Raw genomic sequence first — 24,147 nt, 5'->3', positions numbered from 1 at the left:
TTCCACGGGTTGGCAGACCCACTTTTATTTTTCCCTCCCTTCTTCCGTCTCTTCCTAGCTGGGGAAGATACACCACCTTTAGACTTTTGGTCAACATGTGCACTAGTTGTTGTAATAGTAGGCTGAGAAGCAAGCAACGTGATGACCTCAGTTTGTATCTTCAGGGGGGAGGTAAGGCATTACTATTAGAGTGGGGAACAGGCTCCAAGGGCAGAGGGGTATTAAGATCTATAAGGTTATTTGATATTACCGTGGACAAGTCACTTGGACCTTCCACTGCCATATCCAAAACCCCCAGCGATGGCGGTCTTTCCTGAAAAATTAAAGGTATACTATCTGTGTTAAATAACTCCGCATCCATCTCAGCCTGTTCTGAGGTGCATACAGGAGACTTCGCTTTGCTAGGGGGAGGAATCTGCCTCTTAAGATTCTCAATTGAGAGGCTTCGTTCGGCCCTCCTTTCCGCTAGAGCTAACTCTCGGTCAATTTCCTTAGTTGCTTTAGCAAAATATTTATCAAGGGGGCCGAGTATAGAGATACTCACGCGATCAGGGAGGGAATTAGGAGTTGAACTAGACATTTTTAGGATAAGTATATAATAAAGTTTATAATAAATGTCAGTGTTTAGGCAACATTAACCAATAAGGGAAACAAACAAACCACCTCGTATATTAATAACAAATAAACCTAAGAATATACGAGGATATCAACCCAATGTTAAATCATGGTTACAAGGCCACATCCAATGGTAAACGTATCAGAGAGGGGGCCCAGCCCGGCCTCCTCCGGCCACAGACGGTCCCGCCCTTGTCCCGGGCTTCTCCCGGGACGCTCCTGCGCGCTCCTGCGCCGCGGGGGGAGACCTTCTCTTAAATACGTGTACCAATAAAGTGCAAGATGGGCGTGGTGGACAGGGAGAGCGGCCAGGTGACGTGAGGCGCGGGTTGCCGAGGCTTCTGGTCCTTGAAGTCCGGCCCCACTCGCTCGCAGCCCTGGCCAACACACGCTTTGCAGAGATACACAGTCCAGGCTTTCCAGGTGGTGAGGAAACGCAGCGGGACCCACGAAGCGGGTACCGCAAGTTGTGGCGAAAAGATAAGGGTCTATGAGCGCCCTCGGTAGCAGCAGTTCGAATCAGCAGGATGTCCCAGGATGTTTCCTCCTCCCCAGCCTTTTAAATGTGCAGGCGGGCGTGGTGGACAGGGAGAGCAGCCAGGTGATGTGAGGCGCGGGTTGCCGAGGCTTCTGGTCCTTGAAGTCCGGCCCCACTCGCTCGCAGCCCTGGCCAACACACGCTTTGCAGAGATACACAGTCCAGGCTTTCCAGGTGGTGAGGAAACGCAGCGGGACCCGCAAAGCGGGTACCGCAAGTTGTGGCGAAAAGATAAGGGTCTATGAGCACCCTCGGTAGCAGCAGTTCGAATCAGCAGGATGTCCCAGGATGTTTCCTCCTCCCCAGCCTTTTAAATGTGCAGGCGGGGCGTGGTGGACAGGGAGAGCGGCCAGGTGACGTGAGGCGCGGGTTGCCGAGGCTTCTGGTGCTTGAATTCCGGCCCCACTCGCTGGCAGCCCTGGCCAACACACGCTTTGCAGAGATACACAGTCCAGGCTTTCCAGGTGGTGAGGAAACGCAGCGGGACCCGCAAAGCGGGTTCCGCAGTTGTGGCGAAAAGATAAGGGTCTGTGAGCGCCCTCGGTAGCAGCAGTTCGAATCAGCAGGATGTCCCAGGATGTTTCCTCCTCCCCAGCCTTTTAAATGTGCAGGCGGGGCGTGGTGGACAGGGAGAGCGGCCAGGTGACGTGAGGCGCGGGTTGCCGAGGCTTCTGGTCCTTGAAGTCCGGCCCCACTCGCTCGCAGCCCTGGCCAACACACGCTTTGCAGAGATACACAGTCCAGGCTTTCCAGGTGGTGCGGAAACGCAGTGGGACCCGCGAAGCGGGTACCGCAAGTTGTGGCAAAAAGATAAGGGTCTATGAGCGCCCTCGGTAGCAGCAGTTCGAATCAGCAGGATGTCCCAGGATGTTTCCTCCTCCCCAGCCTTTTAAATGTTTAGGCGGGGCGTGATGGACAGGGAGAGCGGCCAGGTGACGTGAGGCGCGGGTTGCCGAGGCTTCTGGTCCTTGAAGTCCGGCCCCACTCGCTCGCAGCCCTGGCCAACACACGCTTTGCAGAGATACACAGTCCAGGCTTTCCAGGAGGTGAGGAAACGCAGCGGGACCGCAAGTTGTGGCGAAAAGATAAGGGTCTATGAGCGCCCTCGGTAGCAGCAGTTCGAATCAGCAGGATGTCCCCAACTAAGTCAAAAACCAGCTAAACACTAGGGAAAATCTGGAGTAACCATAGTCAGGTATTCACCTTCCTACAATGACCAAACAGAAGTTCGAATACGGAGAACCCCACTCCTTTAAGTGATACTTCCCTGTATGCGAAAAGCAGGCATGGTAGTAGAACATCCCATCACCATCAGAGCTTTTCAAAGAGTCCACCTATTATACCTTTCATTTGTTGTTGAATCATTCAACAAGGCCATTACACCGTGGGTGGTATGGTGGTGAACTTATAAGTCACTCCACGCATGTTTTAAGTAGATAGACATGAAGTTGGTTCCTCTGTATGATACAAACTCCTTAGGGACGCATACCCTGGTGAAGACACCAAAGAGAGCCTTAGCCACTTCAGAGGTACTGGTAGTCCTAAGGGGAATAGCCTCAGGATACCTGGTGGTATGCTCCACTACCACCATAATATATTGGCTCCCTGATGCGAGGGTCAAGGGGACCAACAAGGTCTATCCTTACCATTTGAAAGGGAACCTCAACCTCTGGAAATGGAATTAAGAGGGCCTTTGGGTGCTTAGCTGTCTTGCCACTGGCTTGATAGGTGTGACAGGAGTTGCAGAACTCCTTTATCTTCTGGTTCATCCCTGGCCAGTAGAATCAGCTGACAAGCCTATTTCACATCTTGTTCTGACCAAGGTGACAAGGTAGTAGGATGTCGTGGGCCAATGTGAGGAGGAACTCCCTAAATGCCTGAGGCACTACCCCTCGCCAAGTGGCACTGGGTTTTGGGTCTCTGGCCTCAGCGTAAAGGATCCTTTCCTCCCACCAGGTTTTGTGGGAACAACTAACATCACCACTTTCCTGTGCAGCAGCTTGCTGTTGCAGGCTTACAAGAGTGTGTGACAGGTCCTTTGCCCCTGGCACAGATCTTCCCTAGAGGGTCTCCCTGGGCCCAAAAGCTCATCCTGATAAGGCTTCAACTCCTGTGGCTCAGTTCCCTCTGGGGCTGACTCTTCTTCTCCCCAAGCTGAGGAGAGAGGTTTGGAACTGTTCGGAAGCTGGTTTCCCCAGTCTTCCTGCCATTCCTCTTGGAGGGCTGGGCCATTGTTCTAGACCCTAGTGTCTCTTTTCACGCTGAGTCCTGCTTTGTGTCTGGGTTTTTCACACGCCCAGTGTCTCATTTCAAGGATTCTGGCATGGATTCTTCGTTCAGCCTCACCCCATGGGGAGTTCTCCAAATCGTTATCATGCAAACATTCATCTGGGAGTGTCAGAGAGACTGCTACCTCTTTCTTGCTAAAATAACAGTTGATGGACAGAATGCAGAACAATGTTATACATTCACCCCCCAGTCACAGATCTGGGTTTAATCCATCGTTTTTTTGCACTCCACACCACCCCAGTTCAGACATAGCCATATGCAAATTAGCCTTGACCCTGTGCCTCATGGGAACAGTCCAGTCCGAACTGCCAAGCAATGTCTTTCCTGGACTGGAATCAAGCATCCTAGGACCGGTTTCTGGCTATCAGCTTTCTTACTAGCAAAGCCTGCCACCCCCTCAGTCAATGGACACCATCACCATGGTATGGTTTATCATCACATTGTCAGAATTGGTGACAGGATAATACCTTCCAGGCATGTACTGATCCGGGGACACAAGTTTCTGAGTCGTCATGGTGACACTAGCACCAGTGCCTCCCAATTCTTCTACCCTAAACCCATTAACAACAGGATGCTGTCTGTATTTTTAGATGTTATTGGGCCACACATCTAAGGTGGCTGAGGGCCATATGTATCAAAAAGTCATTATGCAATTCTCAAAAAGCGATTTCTTGCGAATCGCTATTTGAGAATCTCAAAATGCTATGTATGTAGGATTTGCAATAAATTTTGCGATTTACAATTAAGGAATGCCTCCTCATTCATATTCATTCCTATGGGCCTAGAGGCCCATGGGAATGAATGGGAAGACATTCTCAATTTGCGATTTAGCAATTAGGGAATCGCAAATTGGGAAGGCAATTTCAAGGCTGCAAGGGTGTCAAAATGACACCAATTGCACCCCTGAAATAAGCATTGGTACACATGTGGCACACATACTTGCCCTAAGGGCATGTATGTGCGTCACATTTTACTCTGAAAAATGCTAAAAAGTGCATTTTTCAAAGAAATCGCAAATTACCACCAACTTGAAGTTGGTGGTAATTTGCGATTCCTTAAGGACAATTTGCACTTTTGGGGTTTTTCTTACATTGCATTTAAGGAATCGCAAAATTTGTGATTCCTTAAATGCAATTGCAAAATAAGGAATCACAAATTTTGCGATTCCTTATTTTGCCTTAATACAATTTCGGCATTTGCAAATGCAATTTTGCTTGATACATATGGCCCTAGGTCCACCCCCAATCCCCCCCCCCCCCCCAAGAGAGTCGCCTCAGTGACCTCTCTGACATGGTCAGGGCCATCCTGAGATCCCATCTGGAGATTGGCACGGCATTTACTGCAGGCAGACTAGAGGCATTTTTCTGGTTTTTACAGCCATGGTCCCAGTTTGGTGCCCCAAGGACTTACAGTCCTGACACCAAGCCTTCTTGGGAATCCCAGATTCTCCCCAGTACTCACCCTTGATTGTGAAGATTCAGGAGGCCCACCCTCCTGAACAGGGTTTGGGTACCTGACAAAGACTCTTTGTTATTATGAATATTCTCTTTCCCTTGGGGGACTTTCTGGCCTCTTTCTTTTGGTCTTCACCACCAGTGGTAGTTCTGATCACCCTAGTTTTGGCCCAGTGGTCTGCCTTGTTACCCAACTCTATAGGAAAAAGTGGACCTAGGTCTACCAGATGCTGATGTGACTTCTCATTGTAACAAATATTCAAAAGATGCTCCTTCATAACTAAATTGCGAGCCCTGTGCAGTCTTTCACATTGTTACCTGTTAACCAACCATCTAGTGTTTAAACTGAAAAGTCGACAAATCTGACCTTGGGCTGATGATGGGTTTTTCGAGTCTTCCGGAACCTTATTCTATACTCTTCAGTGGTAAGACCAAAGCTCTCAATTAGGGTACCCTTCATGAGTTCTTAGGTGTTAGCATCTGCCTAATTTAATGTCAGGAACCTATCCGACATTTTCCTAAGAACGGTTCCCATAAGAGAGAGCCCCAATGTTTCATCTCTACTTCCCTAGCTACACAAGCTATCTCGAAAGCAGTGAACCATTTAGTGATATCATCACCCTCTGGTATTGGTGGGAGGCTACTCCTTTTGGGAGTTTTAGATTAAAAGGTTTCTCTCTCTCCCTATTTATTTGTGTGCTTCCACCAGAGATCGGTCCTAAGCTCAACTCTTTTCTTTGTCATTCTAGTTCCAAGAGCTGGGTTTCAAAACTCAGTCTCTTGGCCAATCTTTCAAGCTGGAGGTCCTCATCTGAGGGATTATTCAGCTGTTCTGAGGGAACCTACTCGGGTTCACCCTCCACATCATCAGGGATGATGTCATCATGTCCAGACTGGGCTACCTCATCTGGGTGATCTTTTTCAAACTGAGCTACCAGTTGTCTACGATATTAGGTTTTGGGACTTTTGCCCATTCTGATTCCGCAGCCCTTATAGATGGTTCTGTAACGCACATTGTAAGGGGTCAGGTCGAGCTCTTGAGCCTGGCTACTGGTTTCAGGCATTATTTCACTAAAGTTGGGACCTTTTTATGAAGTTAGAAAAAACAACAAAAAACTTTGTCCTAACTAAAGTACTGACTTTTAAATTTCTAACTGTGCATTTCAGGGACTTATTCAAGGCCCTTGCAGTTTATTTAAAAAAAAAATGGCAAAAGTTGGCCACTGAAAAATTAAACTCTCTAAAGGCAATTTTTGGATTTACTCATGTGTACACTTATTGACAAAGTGGTCCAACAAATGCAAAGGTGTGCATTTATATCCCACCGCTGATCCACCAATGTAATGTACCCCCTTTCTGTACAGTGTACTAAAATGAAGTACAATGTGAGAGAGAGTGCGAGAAATCCCCACAGGAAGATAGAGGCATCAAATAGATAATACTAACTCTCTTTTTGTGGTATTGTGGGCAGTGTAAAGCATTTATTGTACTCGCGGAGCCAATAAATGAGACCCTCACTCAAGAATAAATCCAAGACCAATTTGTATAAAAATAACTCTTATCTCTATCAAAGTCTGAAATATGCTTTATACAGTTCGATATATGTGAATAAATACTTCCTAGGCTTTTAATCAAGAGAGAAAATGTAGTGCAGTTCAAGTACGCAGTACCTTCAGTATCTAAGCACACAGCGGTCGATACCATCAGATATTTACCATCACGGTCCTCAGAGAAACCAATGGAAGCCTATAGCTTGAATGGAGTTCAGAGAATCCCCGACACAGTTACTGTTGCAGTCGCTGGCAACTGGTCTCTGTAGGTAAATGGATGCCAAACACTGCCAACCCAGCGATTCCTGGAGAGGAGATGTAGATTTGGCTAGCGAAGGACCGCCGTCTCCGATGTCTTCGTGGTCACTCAAAGGAGGACTCCACCAAGGAGTTTTAAAGGTCACTGGCAGTGGGCAGGCCACATGTGTGATGCAGAGCAGACAGTCACAGAGTAAACGGTTGTGCCAATGTTTCTGCAGCATACCTTCGAAGTCAGTCGCAAGCGGGTACGGGTTCTCCGTCATTGGACTGTTTCCAGCATTGGTTGCTCTGTTGAGAGGATCCCTCAAGGTGATGGAGGCATGAAGGGGTTGGTTCCACCGGACAGATGAACCAGCAGGCCTGAGGAGGGGCAACTTTTCTTTTTCTAGCGGTGAGTCGCGTCGACACGGAGCGTGCCGGTCCTCAACCACAGCAGTTTCTTTACAGGTGGGTGCCAAAGACTAGAGCCTCTAGCCCAAAGGGAGGTTCTTGGCAATTGACGAAGTCTGTGGGGGTGCTGGGGTTCCCTGGAGGCCTTGCAGGGTTCAGGAAGGATGGCAGGTCACAGTTGTCAAGTCCTTTTGCAGTTGGAAGGGTTTGCACTGGTTTCTTCTGCAGCAGGGCTCAGTTCCTGGCCCGCCAGTGGGCTTCTTCATTCATCTTCTTTCGGTCCGTCGAATCTGAAGTCAGGTTCTCGGTGAGCCACCTAAATGCTGAATTTAGGGGCGTATTTGGGAGAGGCCAGGTAGGAGCCAATGGACTGTCTAACTGCATGGTGTCTACACCCTCTGTGTGGGCATCCCACGTGGGGGGTGGGCATACTGTGACTCCTAATTGACTACTATACCCATCCTCAATATGGCGGATAGTGAAAAGTGGGGTCTACCTTGGCTGCCCCACCTGAGGGGTGGTGCAGGGTGAAGTTAGACCCACCTCCTATTTAACCTAATTTTCCCACCAGTCCTCTCACTAAAAGTGGAGCAGGACTGTGGGGGGTCGCCATCTGCTTCTAAAAGCAGAGGCTGGGTGCAGGGTTCAAAGGGGGCATGCCCTTTAAAGTTCCTGCTTCTGCAGAGGCAGATCCTTATGGGGGGTAAGGTATGATCACCTCCGCTCAGAGCAGGCATTGTTTCTGAATCCGCAGAGCTATGGCTCTCTACCATGGGGTCCAGAAGCATGTCTGGTGATGGCAGGCTGGCTAAAACTAGACAGGGACATCACCAGTGGTTGGTAGGTTTCAGAGGACCCTCTAGTAGGGTCCCCTGTGTGAATTTATTAATAAATCTTATACTGGCATCAGCACAGAAACTCATGTTGGCTAGTATCCAGCCTATGTACTCTTTATGGCTTCCCTGTTCACTTAAAACAACCAGAATGGACTGAAATTCTTAGGGGCCTAACCTGCAGTAGGGGTGGCTTACCTTTATCTTACACAGTGCGCTGTTGGCATGGCACATAGGGCTGTGTACGATGTCGACTCTTCTGCCGGATCTGGATGAGGGGCCCCCAGAGGACCTCCTTCTGTCCTCATACCGTGGGTACTAGGGGTACCATTTACTGGGCCTTTCAGCTGCAACAGAGGGTGTGCCAATCATGGTACAGTATTAGGGAAGGAGACCTGGCACTGGGTTCCTTTTTAGTAGGGACCCCGTGCACTTACTGGTTGAAATCACATTAGACATCAGGCAAAAAGTGGAGAGGGGGGTAACCATTTCAAAAGAGGCAGAATCATACAATGATGGAGTGTAAACGTATATCGGTAAATAAGACGTAGTGTAACAACCACAAACATAAACACTAACAATAGCACAAAGTTCAGTTCACTAGTATAGCCCTAGGACGAAAGGAAGCACCTATCAATATTTAATCCATCGATGAGTTGAAGAACTAAGGCACCTAGTTGAAGCAACTGTAAAAAAGGAGGCAGAAAAAAATGCAGCAAAGGAGAGGCACTCAATTGTATTATGGATTATGAAGAATTCCATTAGAAATACTCAAATGTTGATAGCATGTTTAAAATGGAGTATTGTGTAGAGAAGAAAACAATGAAAAACGAGCAGCGTGTAGCTAGCAGACAAAATGGCAGCTGCTCAGTAAGAATGCTCATTCACATCTACAATCAACCAATCAATAAGCTACAAGTGTCAAATGGTAGAAAACAGCCTTCATAAAGCATAAATGTAAAGGCAAATGTAGTGCAGGTTCAGAGGTCCCAAAAAAGGCATGAATTTAAAGGGAGCAAGATGACGAGTCAGACCGCCGACAGCGTGAGTAGTGCGCTAGTGAGATGGCAGCTGCTCACGTCTGAGATGAACTCACCGCCGCGGCTCCGTGGTGCGCAAGAAGCTTCAATAGGATCATTAGCCAGCTTTAAATGTTGCGGGATAATGCGGAGTATGATGTGATGTCCCAGCCAACAAAGCGCAGGTGAACAATGGCTCATATAGCAGTAAAAAGCTCCGCAATACGATGGAACTCAGTAATCCGTTACCATCTTGTTCGACACAGAAACCACGCCCTCCGAGTATAAAGAACTAGAACTTAGTATTTGTATCAATATTTCCATAGTTAAGCTATGGAATTCCAGCCAGTCACAAGGTACAAAATTAGTTCTATCATTTACATCAGGAAAGAGATGAGGATTTTTTTTCCCAGTGGATGCCTACAGCTCCCTTATGCTTTGTGTTAGATCTGGCATCTTTGGCGTGATTTCCCCAATCCTTTTGCTTCTGACCTCCTGTTTTTTACTGTGTGCTGCATTTTGTTTTTGCTGGTTTTATGACTCTGGGCACTTTACTACTGGTGGCCAGTGCTAAAGTGCAAGCGCTCCCTGTGCAAGTTGTATTGGTGATTCATTTATCCATGATTGGCTAATTTGATGTACTACTAAGTCCCTAGTAAAGTGCATAAGGTAAACCCAGAGCCTGTAAATCAAATGCTACTAGTGGGCCTGCTGCACTGATTGTGCCGCTCACATGAGTAGCACTGAAAACATATGTCAGACCTGCTACTGCAGTGTCTGTGTGTGCAGTTTTCTTTTTAAACTCTTTTTTATTAACAAGATAACAGAAAAGGAATAAGACATCAGGTGAATTAACCGTTTCTCATCAGCGTGGTTCACACATCGCTCTTACAGAAGTACTAAAACAACTTACGATTCATAGGATCATGGGGATTCCTGTGCCTCAGCTTCCTTTTGTCGCACCGGGGGCGTACAAATCTCGCTGCGGTGTCCATTCCAAGCCCCCAGACCTTTCCCCATTCCTCCAGACAACCCCTGGCCACATATACAGACTTCTCCCTAAACATACACCAGTCCAAGTCCTCCGCCCATTTGGAGACCCGAGGTGACTGGCTGGCCCCCCACAGCTGAGCTATATTTTGTTTTGCAACCATACACGCCAGTGGCACCCATTGCTTACGATACACATTTAGATCTGTTGGTTTCCACACATTCAGTATGGGCCTCTGGTCGTATCTCGTCCCCCAAAGCCTCTCTTATCTCGTCATGGACCCTCGACCAATATTCCTGTATCTATTTACAGTGCCAAAGAATATGCATAAAGGTACCAAGCTCTCCACATCCCCTTCGGCACTCTCCACTCTCCGAGGACCAGTAACATACGACCCGTGCAAGATCTTTAATTGCACAAGTGTCAGTCTCATCTGGCTCGTGACCACCCTCAGGGAGGAAACCGCCTCTGTCCAGTCTTCATCATCTAGCTCTAAGCCATCTGCACACCACTGCGTTCTAATGCTCCCCAGCAGGTCTTCCATATTATTAATAAGCTTTTTGTATAGTAAAGAGAGAGTTTTCTCCGGGAGGTGCCCATCCAGAACTCTATCCTCGAAAGGAGAGGCCTCCGGAAGTGCGGCCCCCCTAGGTACGTGAGTGAGGAGAGCATGTCGAATCTGGAGGTACCGAAATACTCAGTGCCATGTAAGCTATATTGCTGTTTGAGAGAGTCAAATGTATGTAGTTTGTCCCCTCCCCACACATCCTTGATCTGGTGATGATCCCGATGAGATCCCACTTATCAAATCCCTTAGATTTACACATGCTCCCAAGTCTCTCTGAGTTCCACAGGGGGGTGGCAAGGGTCAACTTCCCTTCCCAGGTGAGATATCGCTTGGCAGCATGCCAGGCATGGACCACATGTGCCGTCGGACCCGACAACGAGAACCGCTTAGGTTTGGCATAAAGCGCCCTGGTAATATCTCCCCCCGGCGCTTGCCCCGATCCATGGCATATCCCGGGTCTCCTGGTGGCCCATACACTATATGGTTCACTGTTGCAAGCTGGGAGGCCCAGTAGTACTTTCGCAGATCTGGCAGTCCAATCCCACCACCGTACCATGGGAGGGTGCGCTTGGAAAATGCTATTCCGAGTCTACCGTCCGAGAGAAGTCTCCTCTGAAGGGCTTCTATTTCCTTGAAATAGGATAATGGTACTGGATCCATTGCATTCTGGAGTACATACAAAAATCGGGGAAGCACCAGCATCTTAAACAGCACTGCCCTACCCAACAAGGATAGCGGAAGAGCCTTCCAGCTCTCCACATCCTTTTTGAATCGGTTCAAAGGAGGACCCAGATTGTTAACATAGCACAACTTTGGGTCAAGTGCTACATGTATACCTAGGTATTTAAACCCGAGAGGCTCAATCTATATGGGGCACGACTGCGGGATCACAGGTGGATCCCCGGTGAGGACGAAGAGCACCGATTTTGACCAATTTATGGCGAATCCGGAATATCTACCAAATGTGGCTAGTATATCGAGAAAATTAGTCAAGGACGCCCTGGGATTGGTAAGCAGGATATCATCAGCGTATAGCGAAATTTTATCCTCCCATTCCGGCGTCCACCGTAAGCCACGTATTGACCGGTTCCATTGGACCCATGCCGCCAAAGGTTCTAATGCCAGAGCAAAGAGAAGCGGGGACAGAGGGCACCCCTGCCTCGTGCCCCTCCCTAAGGAGAAGTCAGCCGACTTGCAGTTATTAACAACTACCCTGGCCAGGGGAGCGGCATATAGCAAACGTACCCAACAAATGAACTCCGGCCCAATACCCAATTTTACAAACACAGCGAATAAATAAGACCACTCTACCCTATTGAACGCCATAGTGGCATCTAGGGACACCAGTACCGCCGGTTTATGTATTTTCGGGGAACCACCAAGGATCCCATGTACCCTCCGCAAATTGAGTGCCGTATTGCGGCGCGTCATGAAGCCAGACTGATCGGGGTGTATCAATGTTGTGATTACTTTGACCAATCTGATAGCGAGGAGCTTCGCAAAGATTTTGGGCTCGGCGTTGAGCAGCGAAATGGGTCTTTATGAGGAACAAAGTGTCTTGGGCTTGCCTGCCTTATGGATAACTACAATATTTGCCACCCGCTGGTCATACGGGAGATTTCCTTTCTCCCTACTTTCTATCAACATGGCACGGATATGTGGGGGGAGCTTATTAGCATTTACCTTGTACAATTCTATTGGTATACCATTGGGGCCAGTCGCCTTCCCTGATTTGATCCCTCTGATCGCCTGCGCCACCTCATTGTCTGTAAAGGAGGAGTCTAAATATCCCCGGTCATTATCAGACAGCTCAGGCATGCAAATATCTTTAATCATCTCACTGTTCTCCTCCTCTGATTATCCCCCGCTGTGGTATATATCCCTCTGTAATAGACAGAGAACTTATCCGCCACTGCCAGTGGGTCCGTGACCATACCAGAGCCTATTCCCTGCCACTCGGGGACCAGCCTCGATGCTCATCCCTCACGTTCAAGCCACGCAATCATTTTACCAGCCTTATCACCTTGCTCATATTAGTAATACTAAGTCAGGGGTACAGGGTAAGACACTTGACTGCACTCTATCCACTCTATCCTGGTCTAGTTGTATTTGTGGGTGCCAGAAACCTGAAGCCATATAACCCTAAGCTTCCAAAGTCAATGCCCTAAGGCACTGTATACAATTCAACACAATGGTTCAGCACACCATACAATATGTAGTAACAATATTAATCAAATTAATGATATCAGTAAGCCATGGAGTTTTCTTTCTTGTTTTTATTCCAAATCTTCACTTACAAGTAGCCAACGCGTTTCGTCCGAAGGACTTCTTCAGGGCGAAAATTATCAAAGTTGCGTCATGGATTATGTGTTCCAGGGCTTTATCAATGAGAACAAGTCTTCAGTTTTTTTAGTGGAAAAGATCCTTGTTTTAAAATGGACTAGTCAGTTCTCTTCAAATGCTGTATTGGGTGGAAACATGATTGTCAGATGCCAAAATTCACATCCTTTGCCAGTGATATCTATATTCACATTGAACGATCGTCACATCTCGGTTCTTCCCGGTCGCAGCCTCGAATGGGTGGCTATCACTGGCAAAGGATGTGAATTTTGGCATCTGACAATCACGTTTCCACCCAATACAGCATTTGAAGAGAACTGACTAGTCCATTTTAAAGCAAGGATCTTTTCCACTAAATAACCTGAAGACTTGATAATTTTCGCCCTGAAGAAGTCCTTCGGACGAAACGCGGTGGCTACTTGTGTGTGAAGATTTGGAATAAAAACAAGAAAGAAAACTCCATGGCTTACTGATATCATTAATTTGATTAATATTGTTACTACATACTGTATGGTGTGCTGAACCATCACCTTGCTCATATATTCAACTTTGGATGGTACAGTTCTGGGCAATCGCCCTGGCAAGGCTTTTATATTCATCCTGCCGTAGCTTTAAAAGGTGCAAGTCTTCCTGAGTGGCAGACATGGCCACCTTTCCCTCCAACCTTGTCACCTCTGCCTCCGCCCAGCTATCTCAGCCTGGTACTTCTTTTTCTTCACCGCCACCAAAGACAGGACTTCCCCCCGCATCACTGTCTTATATGCTTCCCACAAAGACTGCGCAGAGTCAATAGTACCCACATTTTCCTGGAAGTAGTGTTCCGACTTCATGACTACCTCTTTTTTGGTGGCGGGATACTTAAGGTGCCACGCACTAATGGGGGCCACTCTGCCGACCGGAGGTTGCCCAGGCTCCACGTACAACCACACCGGAGAATGATCTGAAATACAGTCAGTCATTATACTTTTATTCGACACATGTATCATAAAAAGTACAAACATATAGTACACACATAATTATAAAAACAGTTCATTATTTACAAAAATACATATAAGAGTTATGTGGAAAAATTGACTTGATGAGCATTTTTTAAAATCTTAGTCCTAATGATCCAGGCACATGATAAGAACTTTGCAACCCCACAAATAGTAACCATAGAAGAGGTGTCGGAGATAAGAATACGCAAAGCTGATTTGTAGTCTCTAACACCCAGATTCTTTAGTACTGGTTTTAACCATTTCTTCCTAGGTAAGATGTATGCCTTACAGGCAAAGAAAAAGTGGCCCAATGATTCTTCGGGATTTATACAACCTGGACACATTATATCCTCTTCCCTCCTATTGTTCCATCTAGATGTAAAAGTTTTGAGGGGCAATGTTCCATGTCTAAATTTAAGATATAAAGTCCTTTCCCGAGGAATCTGAATAAAATCCAAAAACAATTCCAATTTTAGGGTACATTTATGGGTCAAAAAAGTCTCGGTCAAATGTCCCCAGTTTGGGTTCTGTAGCGCCTTGGCCTCTATCCAATCCCAATATAATTTTTTCACCACTTGTTTTGGTGGAGGTGATTGGGATACCCAAGCGTCGCTTAAACCCACACTTACTACAAGCTTTTTTAAAGCATTTAGCCACTTGATTTTGCCTGAAGTGTTTAATTTTAGCATTTCATCTAACACAAGGGCATAGTTAGCTAATTCGGGGGTCCTCCTCAAACGAACCCAATATAAGAGGGGACGGAGCTGGAGGATATCCCGAATAGACTTTCTACCCAGGTCTAAGAATAAAGGTTTGAGTGGGGTAGAGGATGGAAGCGACACCAAGTCCCTCATAAACTTGTTCTCTGATCGGACGTGGTCGTTGGTATTCTCATTGCCCCACAGTTCCGAGCCATAAACAGCTGAGGCAATTGCTTTTCCCTCATAGACTGATAAGGCAGGGGCAACTGGCCTGCTTACAGAGAGACGTTGGTTTTTTAAAATAGTGCCGGAAACCCTTTTAAGATTTAAAATCATTTTACATATATGGGGTTCCCATTTCAAATGATTATTAATCCTAACACCAAGATAGTCAAACTCATCGACCACCTCTAAAGGAGATCCATTCAAGGTCAAGTGGATATTCCTATATTTCCTCTTGGCGGTCATAACCATTAGTTTAGTTTTGGTTGTGTTTATTGTAAGTCCCCGTTCCTGACAAAAAACACTAAACTGATCAAGAAGGGTTTGGAGACCTGTGGGGGTTTTTGATAAGAGGAGGGTGTCGTCAGCAAAGAGGAGGGATGGCGTTTTCTCCCCAGCCACAATGGGGGCATCGGCCGGTGTATCTTGCAGATGTTTCACCACCCCATTTATAAAAAGGGAGAATAAAGTAGGGGCCATCACACACCCCTGCCGCACCCCTCTGTTAACAGGTATACTCTTAGTGAGTTGCCCCTGCGCCCCCCAGCGTATCTTCGCATAAGTACCCTCATGGAGTTTAATGATAAGATTTAGCAGATAGGATGGGAAACCCATATCCAGTAGGACATTCCAAAGTTTAACACGGGGTATTACATCAAAAGCAGTTTTGAGGTCAATAAAAGCCAGGTAAAGGCTCCCTCTGGCTATTGACACTGTTTTCCAGAAAACTGCACAAAATCTGAAGACTTGGTCAATGGCCCCAACATTGTTTCTGAATCCAGCCTGAAAGTGGGACAAAATGTTTTCTTCCATAAGCCAGCCCTCAATCCTATTTACAATTACCCTGCCAACTACTTTTTGAATAACATCAATTAGACTAATTGGTCTGTAGTTGGCAGGGTCCTCTCTCTCACCCTTTTTAAAAACGGTAACAACTTCAGCACCCTTCCATGAATCCGGTACTTGATGGCCTAAATGAATAAGGTTCAAAACATTTACAATAAAATCAGCCCAAACCAGTGGGTTAGACATCAATAAATCACCCGGTATTCCGTCCGGGCCAGGTGCCTTGCCCGGTTTTATTTTAAGGATGGCCTCCTGTACCTCACGGGGCGAAAACAATACATCTGTAAAAGCCATCATTTCGATGGACCAAACGATCGATACCTATTATAGGGGATGCTGGCGCAACTTCTAAGGAGCCTACGCCATATAAATTCGAGAAGTGGGAATACCATTGGGACTCAGTTATATGGTTTGGAATGGGCTCAGCGCCTCGTCTATCAATGACGTTGATCAGTTTCCAAAATGCAGTGGCATTTTTCCCATGAGCCGCTTCCTTTAGAGCCTGCCAATGTTCCTCTTCCCAATCTTTTTTGGCTTTCGTAATACTAATGCGATACTCATTTCTAGTTAATCTAGCAGCTGGGGCATCCTTGTTTTTAATAGCTAGTGAAATTGCTTTTCTTTTCCCTCTACAGGAGGCAGTATACCAAGGGTTCCCCTTTTTTTGCGTGCATTTAGACAAATGACATCCCTTGTTTTTTTTAGAGAAAAACATACTGATCTCCCCTATTAGGTCTTTATACTTAGTTGCCAGCACCGACCCCTGAAGCTGGAGTGAAATTTGGTTCACTGGTACCAGGGCAGATGAGGCAGCCGAAACTAGAACCCTGATATTCTCAAGTGTCCCCTCATTGCACCTAACCACATTCCATTTAATCCTGCGATTACAGTTAGAAGGGACTAGTTCTTTAGTAATCAGCTCATTGTGAACCTCCTCACCAATATTGTCTCCCCAGAACATACCCATGCAGAGGGGATTATGGTCTCTATCAATCTTCTGGCTGACCTCCATATCAACCAGATTGGCCCATGACCATACATCCAAAAGGATGTAGTCAATCCGTGACGGGCAGCCTATTCGATTGAAGGTCATAGCGCCCATACGATCGGATGTGGTACGGCCATTTAAGGCACATAGGTCATATGCAGACACCAGGGCATTCAACTGAATAGCTCGAGCCGACCACTTCTTAATTGGGGCCAGAGATAAGGATGGAATTAAATGGTTTCCTGGCTTATTAAAACAGCCCAAAAATTCATCCTCATCAAGAGGCTCAAATGTACAATTAAAATCACCTCCCACTAATACTGAGGATTTAGAAGGGAGGGCCAAAAGCCTGTTGTCTAACAACTCCAGTATTGGAGACAATTGGCCCCCTGGGAGCCCCCTGGCATAAATACAGAAAAGTTCAAAAGCATTCCTGGCAGACTGCCTTTTAACAGTTATATGGAGAATATCATTACAGGGGACATAATTAACAGTAATCTTACAGTTCAAATCTATCCTGATCCAAATAAGTAAGCCACCCGATGGGCGCCCCCTCTCAAGCTGTATTGCAGGGACAAAGAATGTAGAATAGCCCTGTTTGTGTTCTGGCTCTACACACCAGGTTTCCTGGAACATACAGATATGGAAATCTTCTACAAAATTGTTCCATTCCGGATCGGGCAAGTTTTTCTTTAAGCCGGCTATGTTCCAGGACAAAATTTTAACAAGGGAAGGGGACAGCATAGGTGTGTCCAGGGCGGCCTGAGTATCAACATCCCCTGACAAGGGGTCTGGAATAGTGCTACCCTGGTCGGGTACTTCCTCCCTAGTAGCAACGATAGAACCACTATCTACGGGAGAAGGTACCCCACTCCCTAAGTGACGTGCCTCCCTAACTGTAGCTGCCATGACTGCCGGCACCAACACGTAATCCAATCTGGACATACTGTGGTGTGCGGAGGATACGTGTGTAAAGTGTATGTCGGGTTACGCACCCGCCAGCCATCAACAAGCCCCACCGTCTCAAGGAAATCCGTGAGCCACCTCTGTCCATCTCTCCGTCTAGCACTGCATTAAAGTCACCCCCCAATACCAAAAGGCCCAGGGGCAATGTGAGAAAAACAGCGCACAGGTCCCGGAAAGTATCAGACTGGAGGCCAGGCGGTACACATATTGACAAGAAAGTAACCATCTTTCCCCCCCACTGTCCTGAGACACCGATATAACGGCCCCTCTGGTCAGACCACGTGGCCTGGATTGCCAAGGGAAAGGAGTTTTTCATCAGAATACCGACTCCCCTGGACCCCGTGGTAAACTCCACCAATTTATATCCCCCTTTATGAAGGGCCATGCATCGATTACCAATGAGGTGTGTTTCTTGCACATCTGGTGAGTGCCTTCTCACCAGTTGACTTACCATTCCTTTCTTAATCCTATCTCCCAGGCCATTTACATTCCAGCTCAGTACCTTTATCCCCAAACCCTGGCTAACATGCAACATTTAACCAATACCGGTATTGTCTAACTGCAACATTACCATCTGATGCATAAAGAAAAAAACAGAGAAAGAAAAACTCAACAATGACAATATTCTCAACTCCTCCTCCCCCCTTCCTGCACCCCTGCTCACGGCTTCCGCCTAACCCCAACTTGCAGTGTACCTGTTGCCCTGTGCTCTAACTAACCAACTATCTAAAGGTACAACTGAGGAAGAAGTCAGGACCCCGTATCCCCATCCCCTTAAGATGGTTAAGGATAAGGTCCTCTACAAATAGGTCCGGGGCCGGGCCTTCGACTTTTTCCGGGACACCAATGATGCGGACATTATTTCTCCGAGCCCTCCCCTCGTAGTCGTCCAGCTTTCGGCTCGTGAGGTCACTGAATGCCCTGAGATCTCGCACCTCCTGTTGTAGCAGCGATACATCATCCGTCAGGCTAGCGGTTTTAATGTCTAGGGAGTTTACTTTTTCACTGGTTTTGGTGAGATCAGCTCGGATAAGGTTGACCTCAATGGTTACTGTATCGAGCTTATGGTTGAGCGACTCCATCTTTTGTCCTGGGGATCTTTTGACACCTTCTATGACTGCCATCATGTCCAGCAATGTGGGCTCTGGTGGGTGTGTGCAGTTTTAAACTGTCATTTCGACCTGTCAAGTGCACCCACTTGCCAGGCCCAAACCTTCCCTTTTATTGCATGTGAGGCACCCCTAAGTTAGGCCCAAGGCTGCCCCATGGGCAGGGTGCAGTGTATTTAAAAGGTAGGATATGTACTGTTGTGTTTTACATGTCCTAATAGGGAAATACTTCTAATTTCGTTTTTTTACTATTGGATGGACTATCTCTCCCATTGGGTAACATGAGTATTGCCTTAAAATATCTTTTAAGTGTAATTTTTCCCATTGGGAGTAGATAGAGATTTGGATTTTGGGGTCTCCGAACTCACAATTAAAAAATGCATCTTTTGGTTAAGTTGGTTTTTAAATTGCGTGTTTGAAAATGCCTCTTTTAGAAAGCGGCATCTTCTTGCTTAACCATTCTGTGCCTCTGCCTGTTTGTAGAATACATGTCTGAGTTGGCTGACAGTAGGGATCTTTGGCATTCACTTTAGACAGTCACACAAAGGGAACTGGGGTGTGCCTTGCATATCCTGATAGGCCATCACCAGGCTGCTGGGCCTTCCTGAGCTAGAGTGGTGGGAGGAGTTGTCACAGAAACCTCATTAGGGCTTTGTCTGTGCTCACACAAAGCTGTCTCCACCCCTTTGTAGTGTGTCTGGAGCCAGGTCCGGGAAAGGCAGGATCTTGCACACTACAAAGACTTTCCTTTGACGCTTGCATACTTCAAAGGCAGCTGTAGGGAGGAATGTCACCCTTTTATTAAATAACAAAAGAGAGAGTCAGGGAGTTTACACTTGATCAATGTGAGTTGGGAACTCCTGGTCCCCGGGATTAAGTTACAAAAACAAAGGAGGAGTTACCCCTCAAATAATTAGAAGGAGAGAATCTCTCACAGAGGGTGAAAGTGCTCAATTCAGCACAGTCTATCCCAACCTGTCAGTGGATAATGCATATCCTTGTAGAAGACCCCTCACTCACCAACCTGGTTGGTGACATGCTTCATCATCGGGGTCCCACCCCATAGGCCGAGTGCCTATAGGGTGTGCTGCGACTCCTGATTACAGAGGAGCGGGTTGTTTTCTTTTATGTGTTCAGGGCGAAAAATAAGTGAATTTAAAAAGGGCCAATACTACTCACTGCAAGTTTTATTCTTGAGTGCTCGAACCCTAATAAAAATGTGTAACACCTATGCCTAATTAGGTAGACTTCGGTGTGAAAAAAGAAGTGTCTTTAAAAATAGCTAAGTGTGCTATGTGAAGTGTAATTAGTGCTATAGGTTAAAAAGGTCTACATGTTTCAACCATTGTATCAAGTCAAAGGTTTTCGTCAGGACCGTGAAAATGAACTGGGTGGTCCGCACACGCTAAGGTGCGTCCTGCCCTAGTCCACGATAGAGTACACAAATTGTGAACTCGTGTGAAAAAGGGGGTGCAATTTCTTTGATTCAAAGAAAAAAACACTCCCTTTGCGGAATTACCGCATCATGGGCGCCAATGCTTCCAAGACGGCAAGAGTCCGTCTCTTGCAACTTCTGCTCTTCCGACCGTAAACCTACTTGGCAAGACCGGCGGCGCCCCGAGGAGTGATGTCACCCTGCCTGTTGCTTTTTTGCGCTGGCCTGCTGCTTCTGTCCTGGGAGTGAAAGGATTGGACTTTGCTTTCTACATTCTGCTTTCAAGGTTGTCCAATGGCTTGTGCGTGCTTGCCTCTTGTTAAGAAGTCTCATGGCCATCATCTAATGGTGCTTGGGTTCTTCTGCTGAGACCCCTGACTTGCCAGGTGGTGCCAAGTCCGGTTCTGGGCCCTTGGAAGTGTAACTAGGTGAAAAAAAGTCCATGCATCGACTCACAGCGCCCGTGCTCTTGACGCAGCACCTGCCGTGCGGCTAAAGAATCGACGCAGCACCTACTTTGCAGCTAAAAAATCACCACAGCCCGAGCCGCTGAAGATTCATAGCATCACCTGCACCACGGCTTCGAAATTGACGCATCGCCGATGTTGCAGCTACGCAGAGCATCTGGATTTTTGACGCTTCGTCCCTCGACGCTGTCTCATCATTGACATGGCCCACAGTAAGGAACCAAGGCTGCGTGTCTGGAGATCGACACATATCTCCCCTTCTATTAAGGAACCAACACATCACCTGCTCTGACAGTAAGGAACCAATGCATCACCTCCCCTAGCAATATGGAACTGCTGCATCTCCTCCCCTGTGAGTAGGGAACCAACACAGTGCTTTGCTTCTCCGGCGCCTCACCTCCCCAGTGCCTGTTTCGTCTTTTGAATGTTAACGCATCCAAGGTACTTTGTGCTAAAAGTGACGCATCCATAGATGTCTATGGACATAACTTATTTAATCTTTGAAAAGGTGTAACTTGACTTGTGTATGTTGGCTTTTTGTCATTTTGGTCTTATTTTATTCAGATACATATTATCTATTTGTCTAAACTGGTGTGGACTCCTTTTGTAGTGTTTTCAATGTGGTAATGTGTGCATATGTACAAATGCTTTAAACATTGCATCTGGGATAAACCTGACTGCTCGTGCCAAGCTACCAAGAGGGTGAGCAGGGGTTATCTTAGCTGTGTGGCTTCCTTACCCTGACTAGAGTGAGGGTCCCAGCTTGGACAGGGTGCAAACCACTGCCAACTAGAGACCCCATCTCTAGAACTGTGCCTAGAATGAATGTATCTATCTTTCTATCTGTCTATCTCTCATCTCAGTAAACTATAACTGGTGAATTTCAGTGGATTATTTTGGTTATTAATTTTAGTTTTTATATTATTACATCTTACGATAACATCACTTTAACCCTTGTTTTTCAGTGAATTTCTATCTATCTATCTATCTATCTATCTATTTATCATCTATCTATCTATCTATCTATCTATCTATCTATCTATCTATCTATCGCCCTCACTCTATCTATCTATCTATCTATCTATCTATCTATCTATCTATCTATCTATCTATCTATCTATCTATCTATCTATCTATCTATCTATCTATCTATCTATATTGCACAATCATTGAAAATAAATTTTTGACTTGCTTACAACACTTGACCTCATGAACGGACTTGCCATTCTATCAAGAGAGTCAGCTAAATTATGACATGCCAAGTTTCATGAAGATCTGTTCACAGGGAAAAAAAGGTAAAGGGAAGATGTACATGTTTCCCAATGTAGCTCTCACAGAAAATTGTACCAAAAGATAGAGCCAAAGCTGCCTAATGGATTTACACCTAACTTGGTGTACATATCCATTAAGGGTTGGGGCCAAGTTAAAAATCGGTGGATGCCAAGAAATATTTTCTTGATTTTTGATAATAGGGTTGGCACTGTGTGATAAATCTGCAAATTATTTGGCAGAAGATAGGAAGGATTAGTTTTCTATTGGTATGTTAGCTCTTGTGCCAATGTGCATAACAGGAGGGGATAGTTGAAGGGAAGTATCAATAAAATGCTCATTTGCTTACAACTTTATCGGTGTTTCATCAAACTATGTCAAGTGGTTAACAAGTGATTTCCATTTCAGGTTCATTAGGTTTTGGTAAAGATCCAATGAGGGTAATCTTATGGGGGTAGGGAGCTAAATTAAAGATATTTTGATTTACTAATAACGTTGGCACCGCTTGACCACCAGTAAAGAGCTTTACTAGGGCTTTAAGACACATTTCTGCTCCTCTGAATTCAAGCCCTTCAATTTGTCCTGATGCCAACTCAATGCAATACCTTTCCAGCCCTATGTAGTGTTAAGTGCTGCTCATATCATTATGTGCTCATTTGCATTTTCTGTCTATCCAGGTAAAATGGAAAGTGAAGCAGACAATGTTGCAGAAGTAAGACTTGAGGCAGAGTCGAACCCTCACACACCTGACACTGAGGAGCAGCCAGACAACCCAATGGGTGAGGACAAACCGTCAGCTGATCCCAATACACCAGGTAAGTAAGTATATCTAAGGTGCCTTGTTGTACTGTAACCGAGCCTCAGAATATCCCAAAAATAATTCAAAGGGTTGCTTTCTATAGCTTCAGTCTAGAAGATAAAAGACTATGCGAAAGTGGAACCTGCATTGAGGACCGCATAGAGCCAGAGTGCTACCGTTCTGCTAAGGTCTCTTGTTATGATCCCCAATGTACCCCAATATAGACCTAGATAGATGCATGACCTTTTACCTACATTTGTCCTACCTTGTTCTACATAATGGTTCTGGCGCTGACCTTTTACCTAGTAATGTGTCGAATAAATCATGTGTGATTTCTTCGAAAACTAGCCTCATTTATTATGCATGAAGATTCTTAGTATCATACAGCAGTATTACCATCTTCTGTATAATAATGCTGTACAAAAGTCACCACTATCGTCATCCTTGAACATCAGTCCCCAATAACATTTTAGGTAATTCCGCTAAGGGTACCGTCGTGGTATAAAAGCACCACATCTTTGCTGGGCAAAGAAGAGGGGAAGCTTGCATGCTGACACGAGACGCTGAGGTCCCTGCACGCAGACACTCCAGCACACAGTGGTCTGACATCCCTCGCAGTGTGACCAACTCGGGACCAAGACTGGTTCTTCATTCTCACCCATCAGGTAATGGGGTTGACTCTTTCCTATGAGGATTCTTAGCTATACACCTACATACATGCTTGATACATTTAGTTAGGGTTTGCATCTTAGGAGTACTCCTGATTACTGCCATTATCTATATGCCTGCATATATCCACAGTTTTAGCACTGTGGTAGAATTCTACCTTTTATTTTACTTGGTGCTCATAATCGTATATTTTTTTCTTAAACAGATTTTTATTGGTTTTTGCTCACATCCATACAGTACTTTCATTGAATACTCTTGCAGCCGCAGAATGTACAGTACTCAGCCTGTTATTCCTGATCTGCTTTCCTTATTGCAGTGAGATTTAGTGGTTGGACCTTTCACAAATACAGTAAGCAACAGGTCCAGTGATACTCCCCTTAACAATCAAATCACCTAGGCTTGGAAGATAAATTCCAGTCAACAGTTATTATGTTAATTACTATGAAGAACAACACCCCCTTCTGTTGTGCCCCCCCAAACCCCAGGCATGGCATGGTGGGCCAGTCTTTAAATAATAGACGAAGGTCTGGTTCCTTCCTCCTCATTCTCATGGTCTGATCTCAACAGATCATTTTATCCATTCAAATCATTAAATTAAATCAGATTTGCTAATGGTCCCGCCCTCAGCCTTAGGGAGATTAATTTCTTCTCGTCACGCTGTCTTAAACCTCACCAAGACCCTTCCCAGTGGTGCACTTAATCAACTATTGACCTCGGGACTTCTGTCAGGCGGCCTGTTCCATTTTTCAGTTCCTCGACTAGCGCCGTCCAGGCTCTAGCCGTCTCCAGTGTACCCTTCCTTCTCTTAGCATTCCGCGTCCTGACTGCTCCTTCATAGTCCGACCAGCGTA

General features: G+C 46.1%; 1 protein-coding gene across 3 annotated transcripts in view; it reads left to right on the top strand.

Annotated features, from left to right (window-relative positions):
• The window catches only part of CFAP44 (cilia and flagella associated protein 44), a 748,689-nt gene that overhangs the window by 96,251 nt on the left and 628,291 nt on the right, over positions 1-24,147 (top strand). For all 3 annotated transcript variants that reach the window (XM_086935641.1, XM_086935640.1, XM_086935642.1), the window contains one exon: positions 22,506-22,643. In XM_086935641.1, the coding sequence (XP_086791767.1) occupies positions 22,506-22,643 (138 nt within the window). The remainder of the gene's footprint in view (positions 1-22,505; positions 22,644-24,147) is intronic.

This window comes from Lissotriton vulgaris, chromosome 8 (genome assembly GCF_964263255.1).
Source record: "Lissotriton vulgaris chromosome 8, aLisVul1.2, whole genome shotgun sequence".
Taxonomy (NCBI): Eukaryota; Metazoa; Chordata; class Amphibia; order Caudata; family Salamandridae; genus Lissotriton; species Lissotriton vulgaris.
Note: the sequence above shows the minus strand (reverse complement) of the source record. Positions and strands in the feature narration are given on the sequence as shown.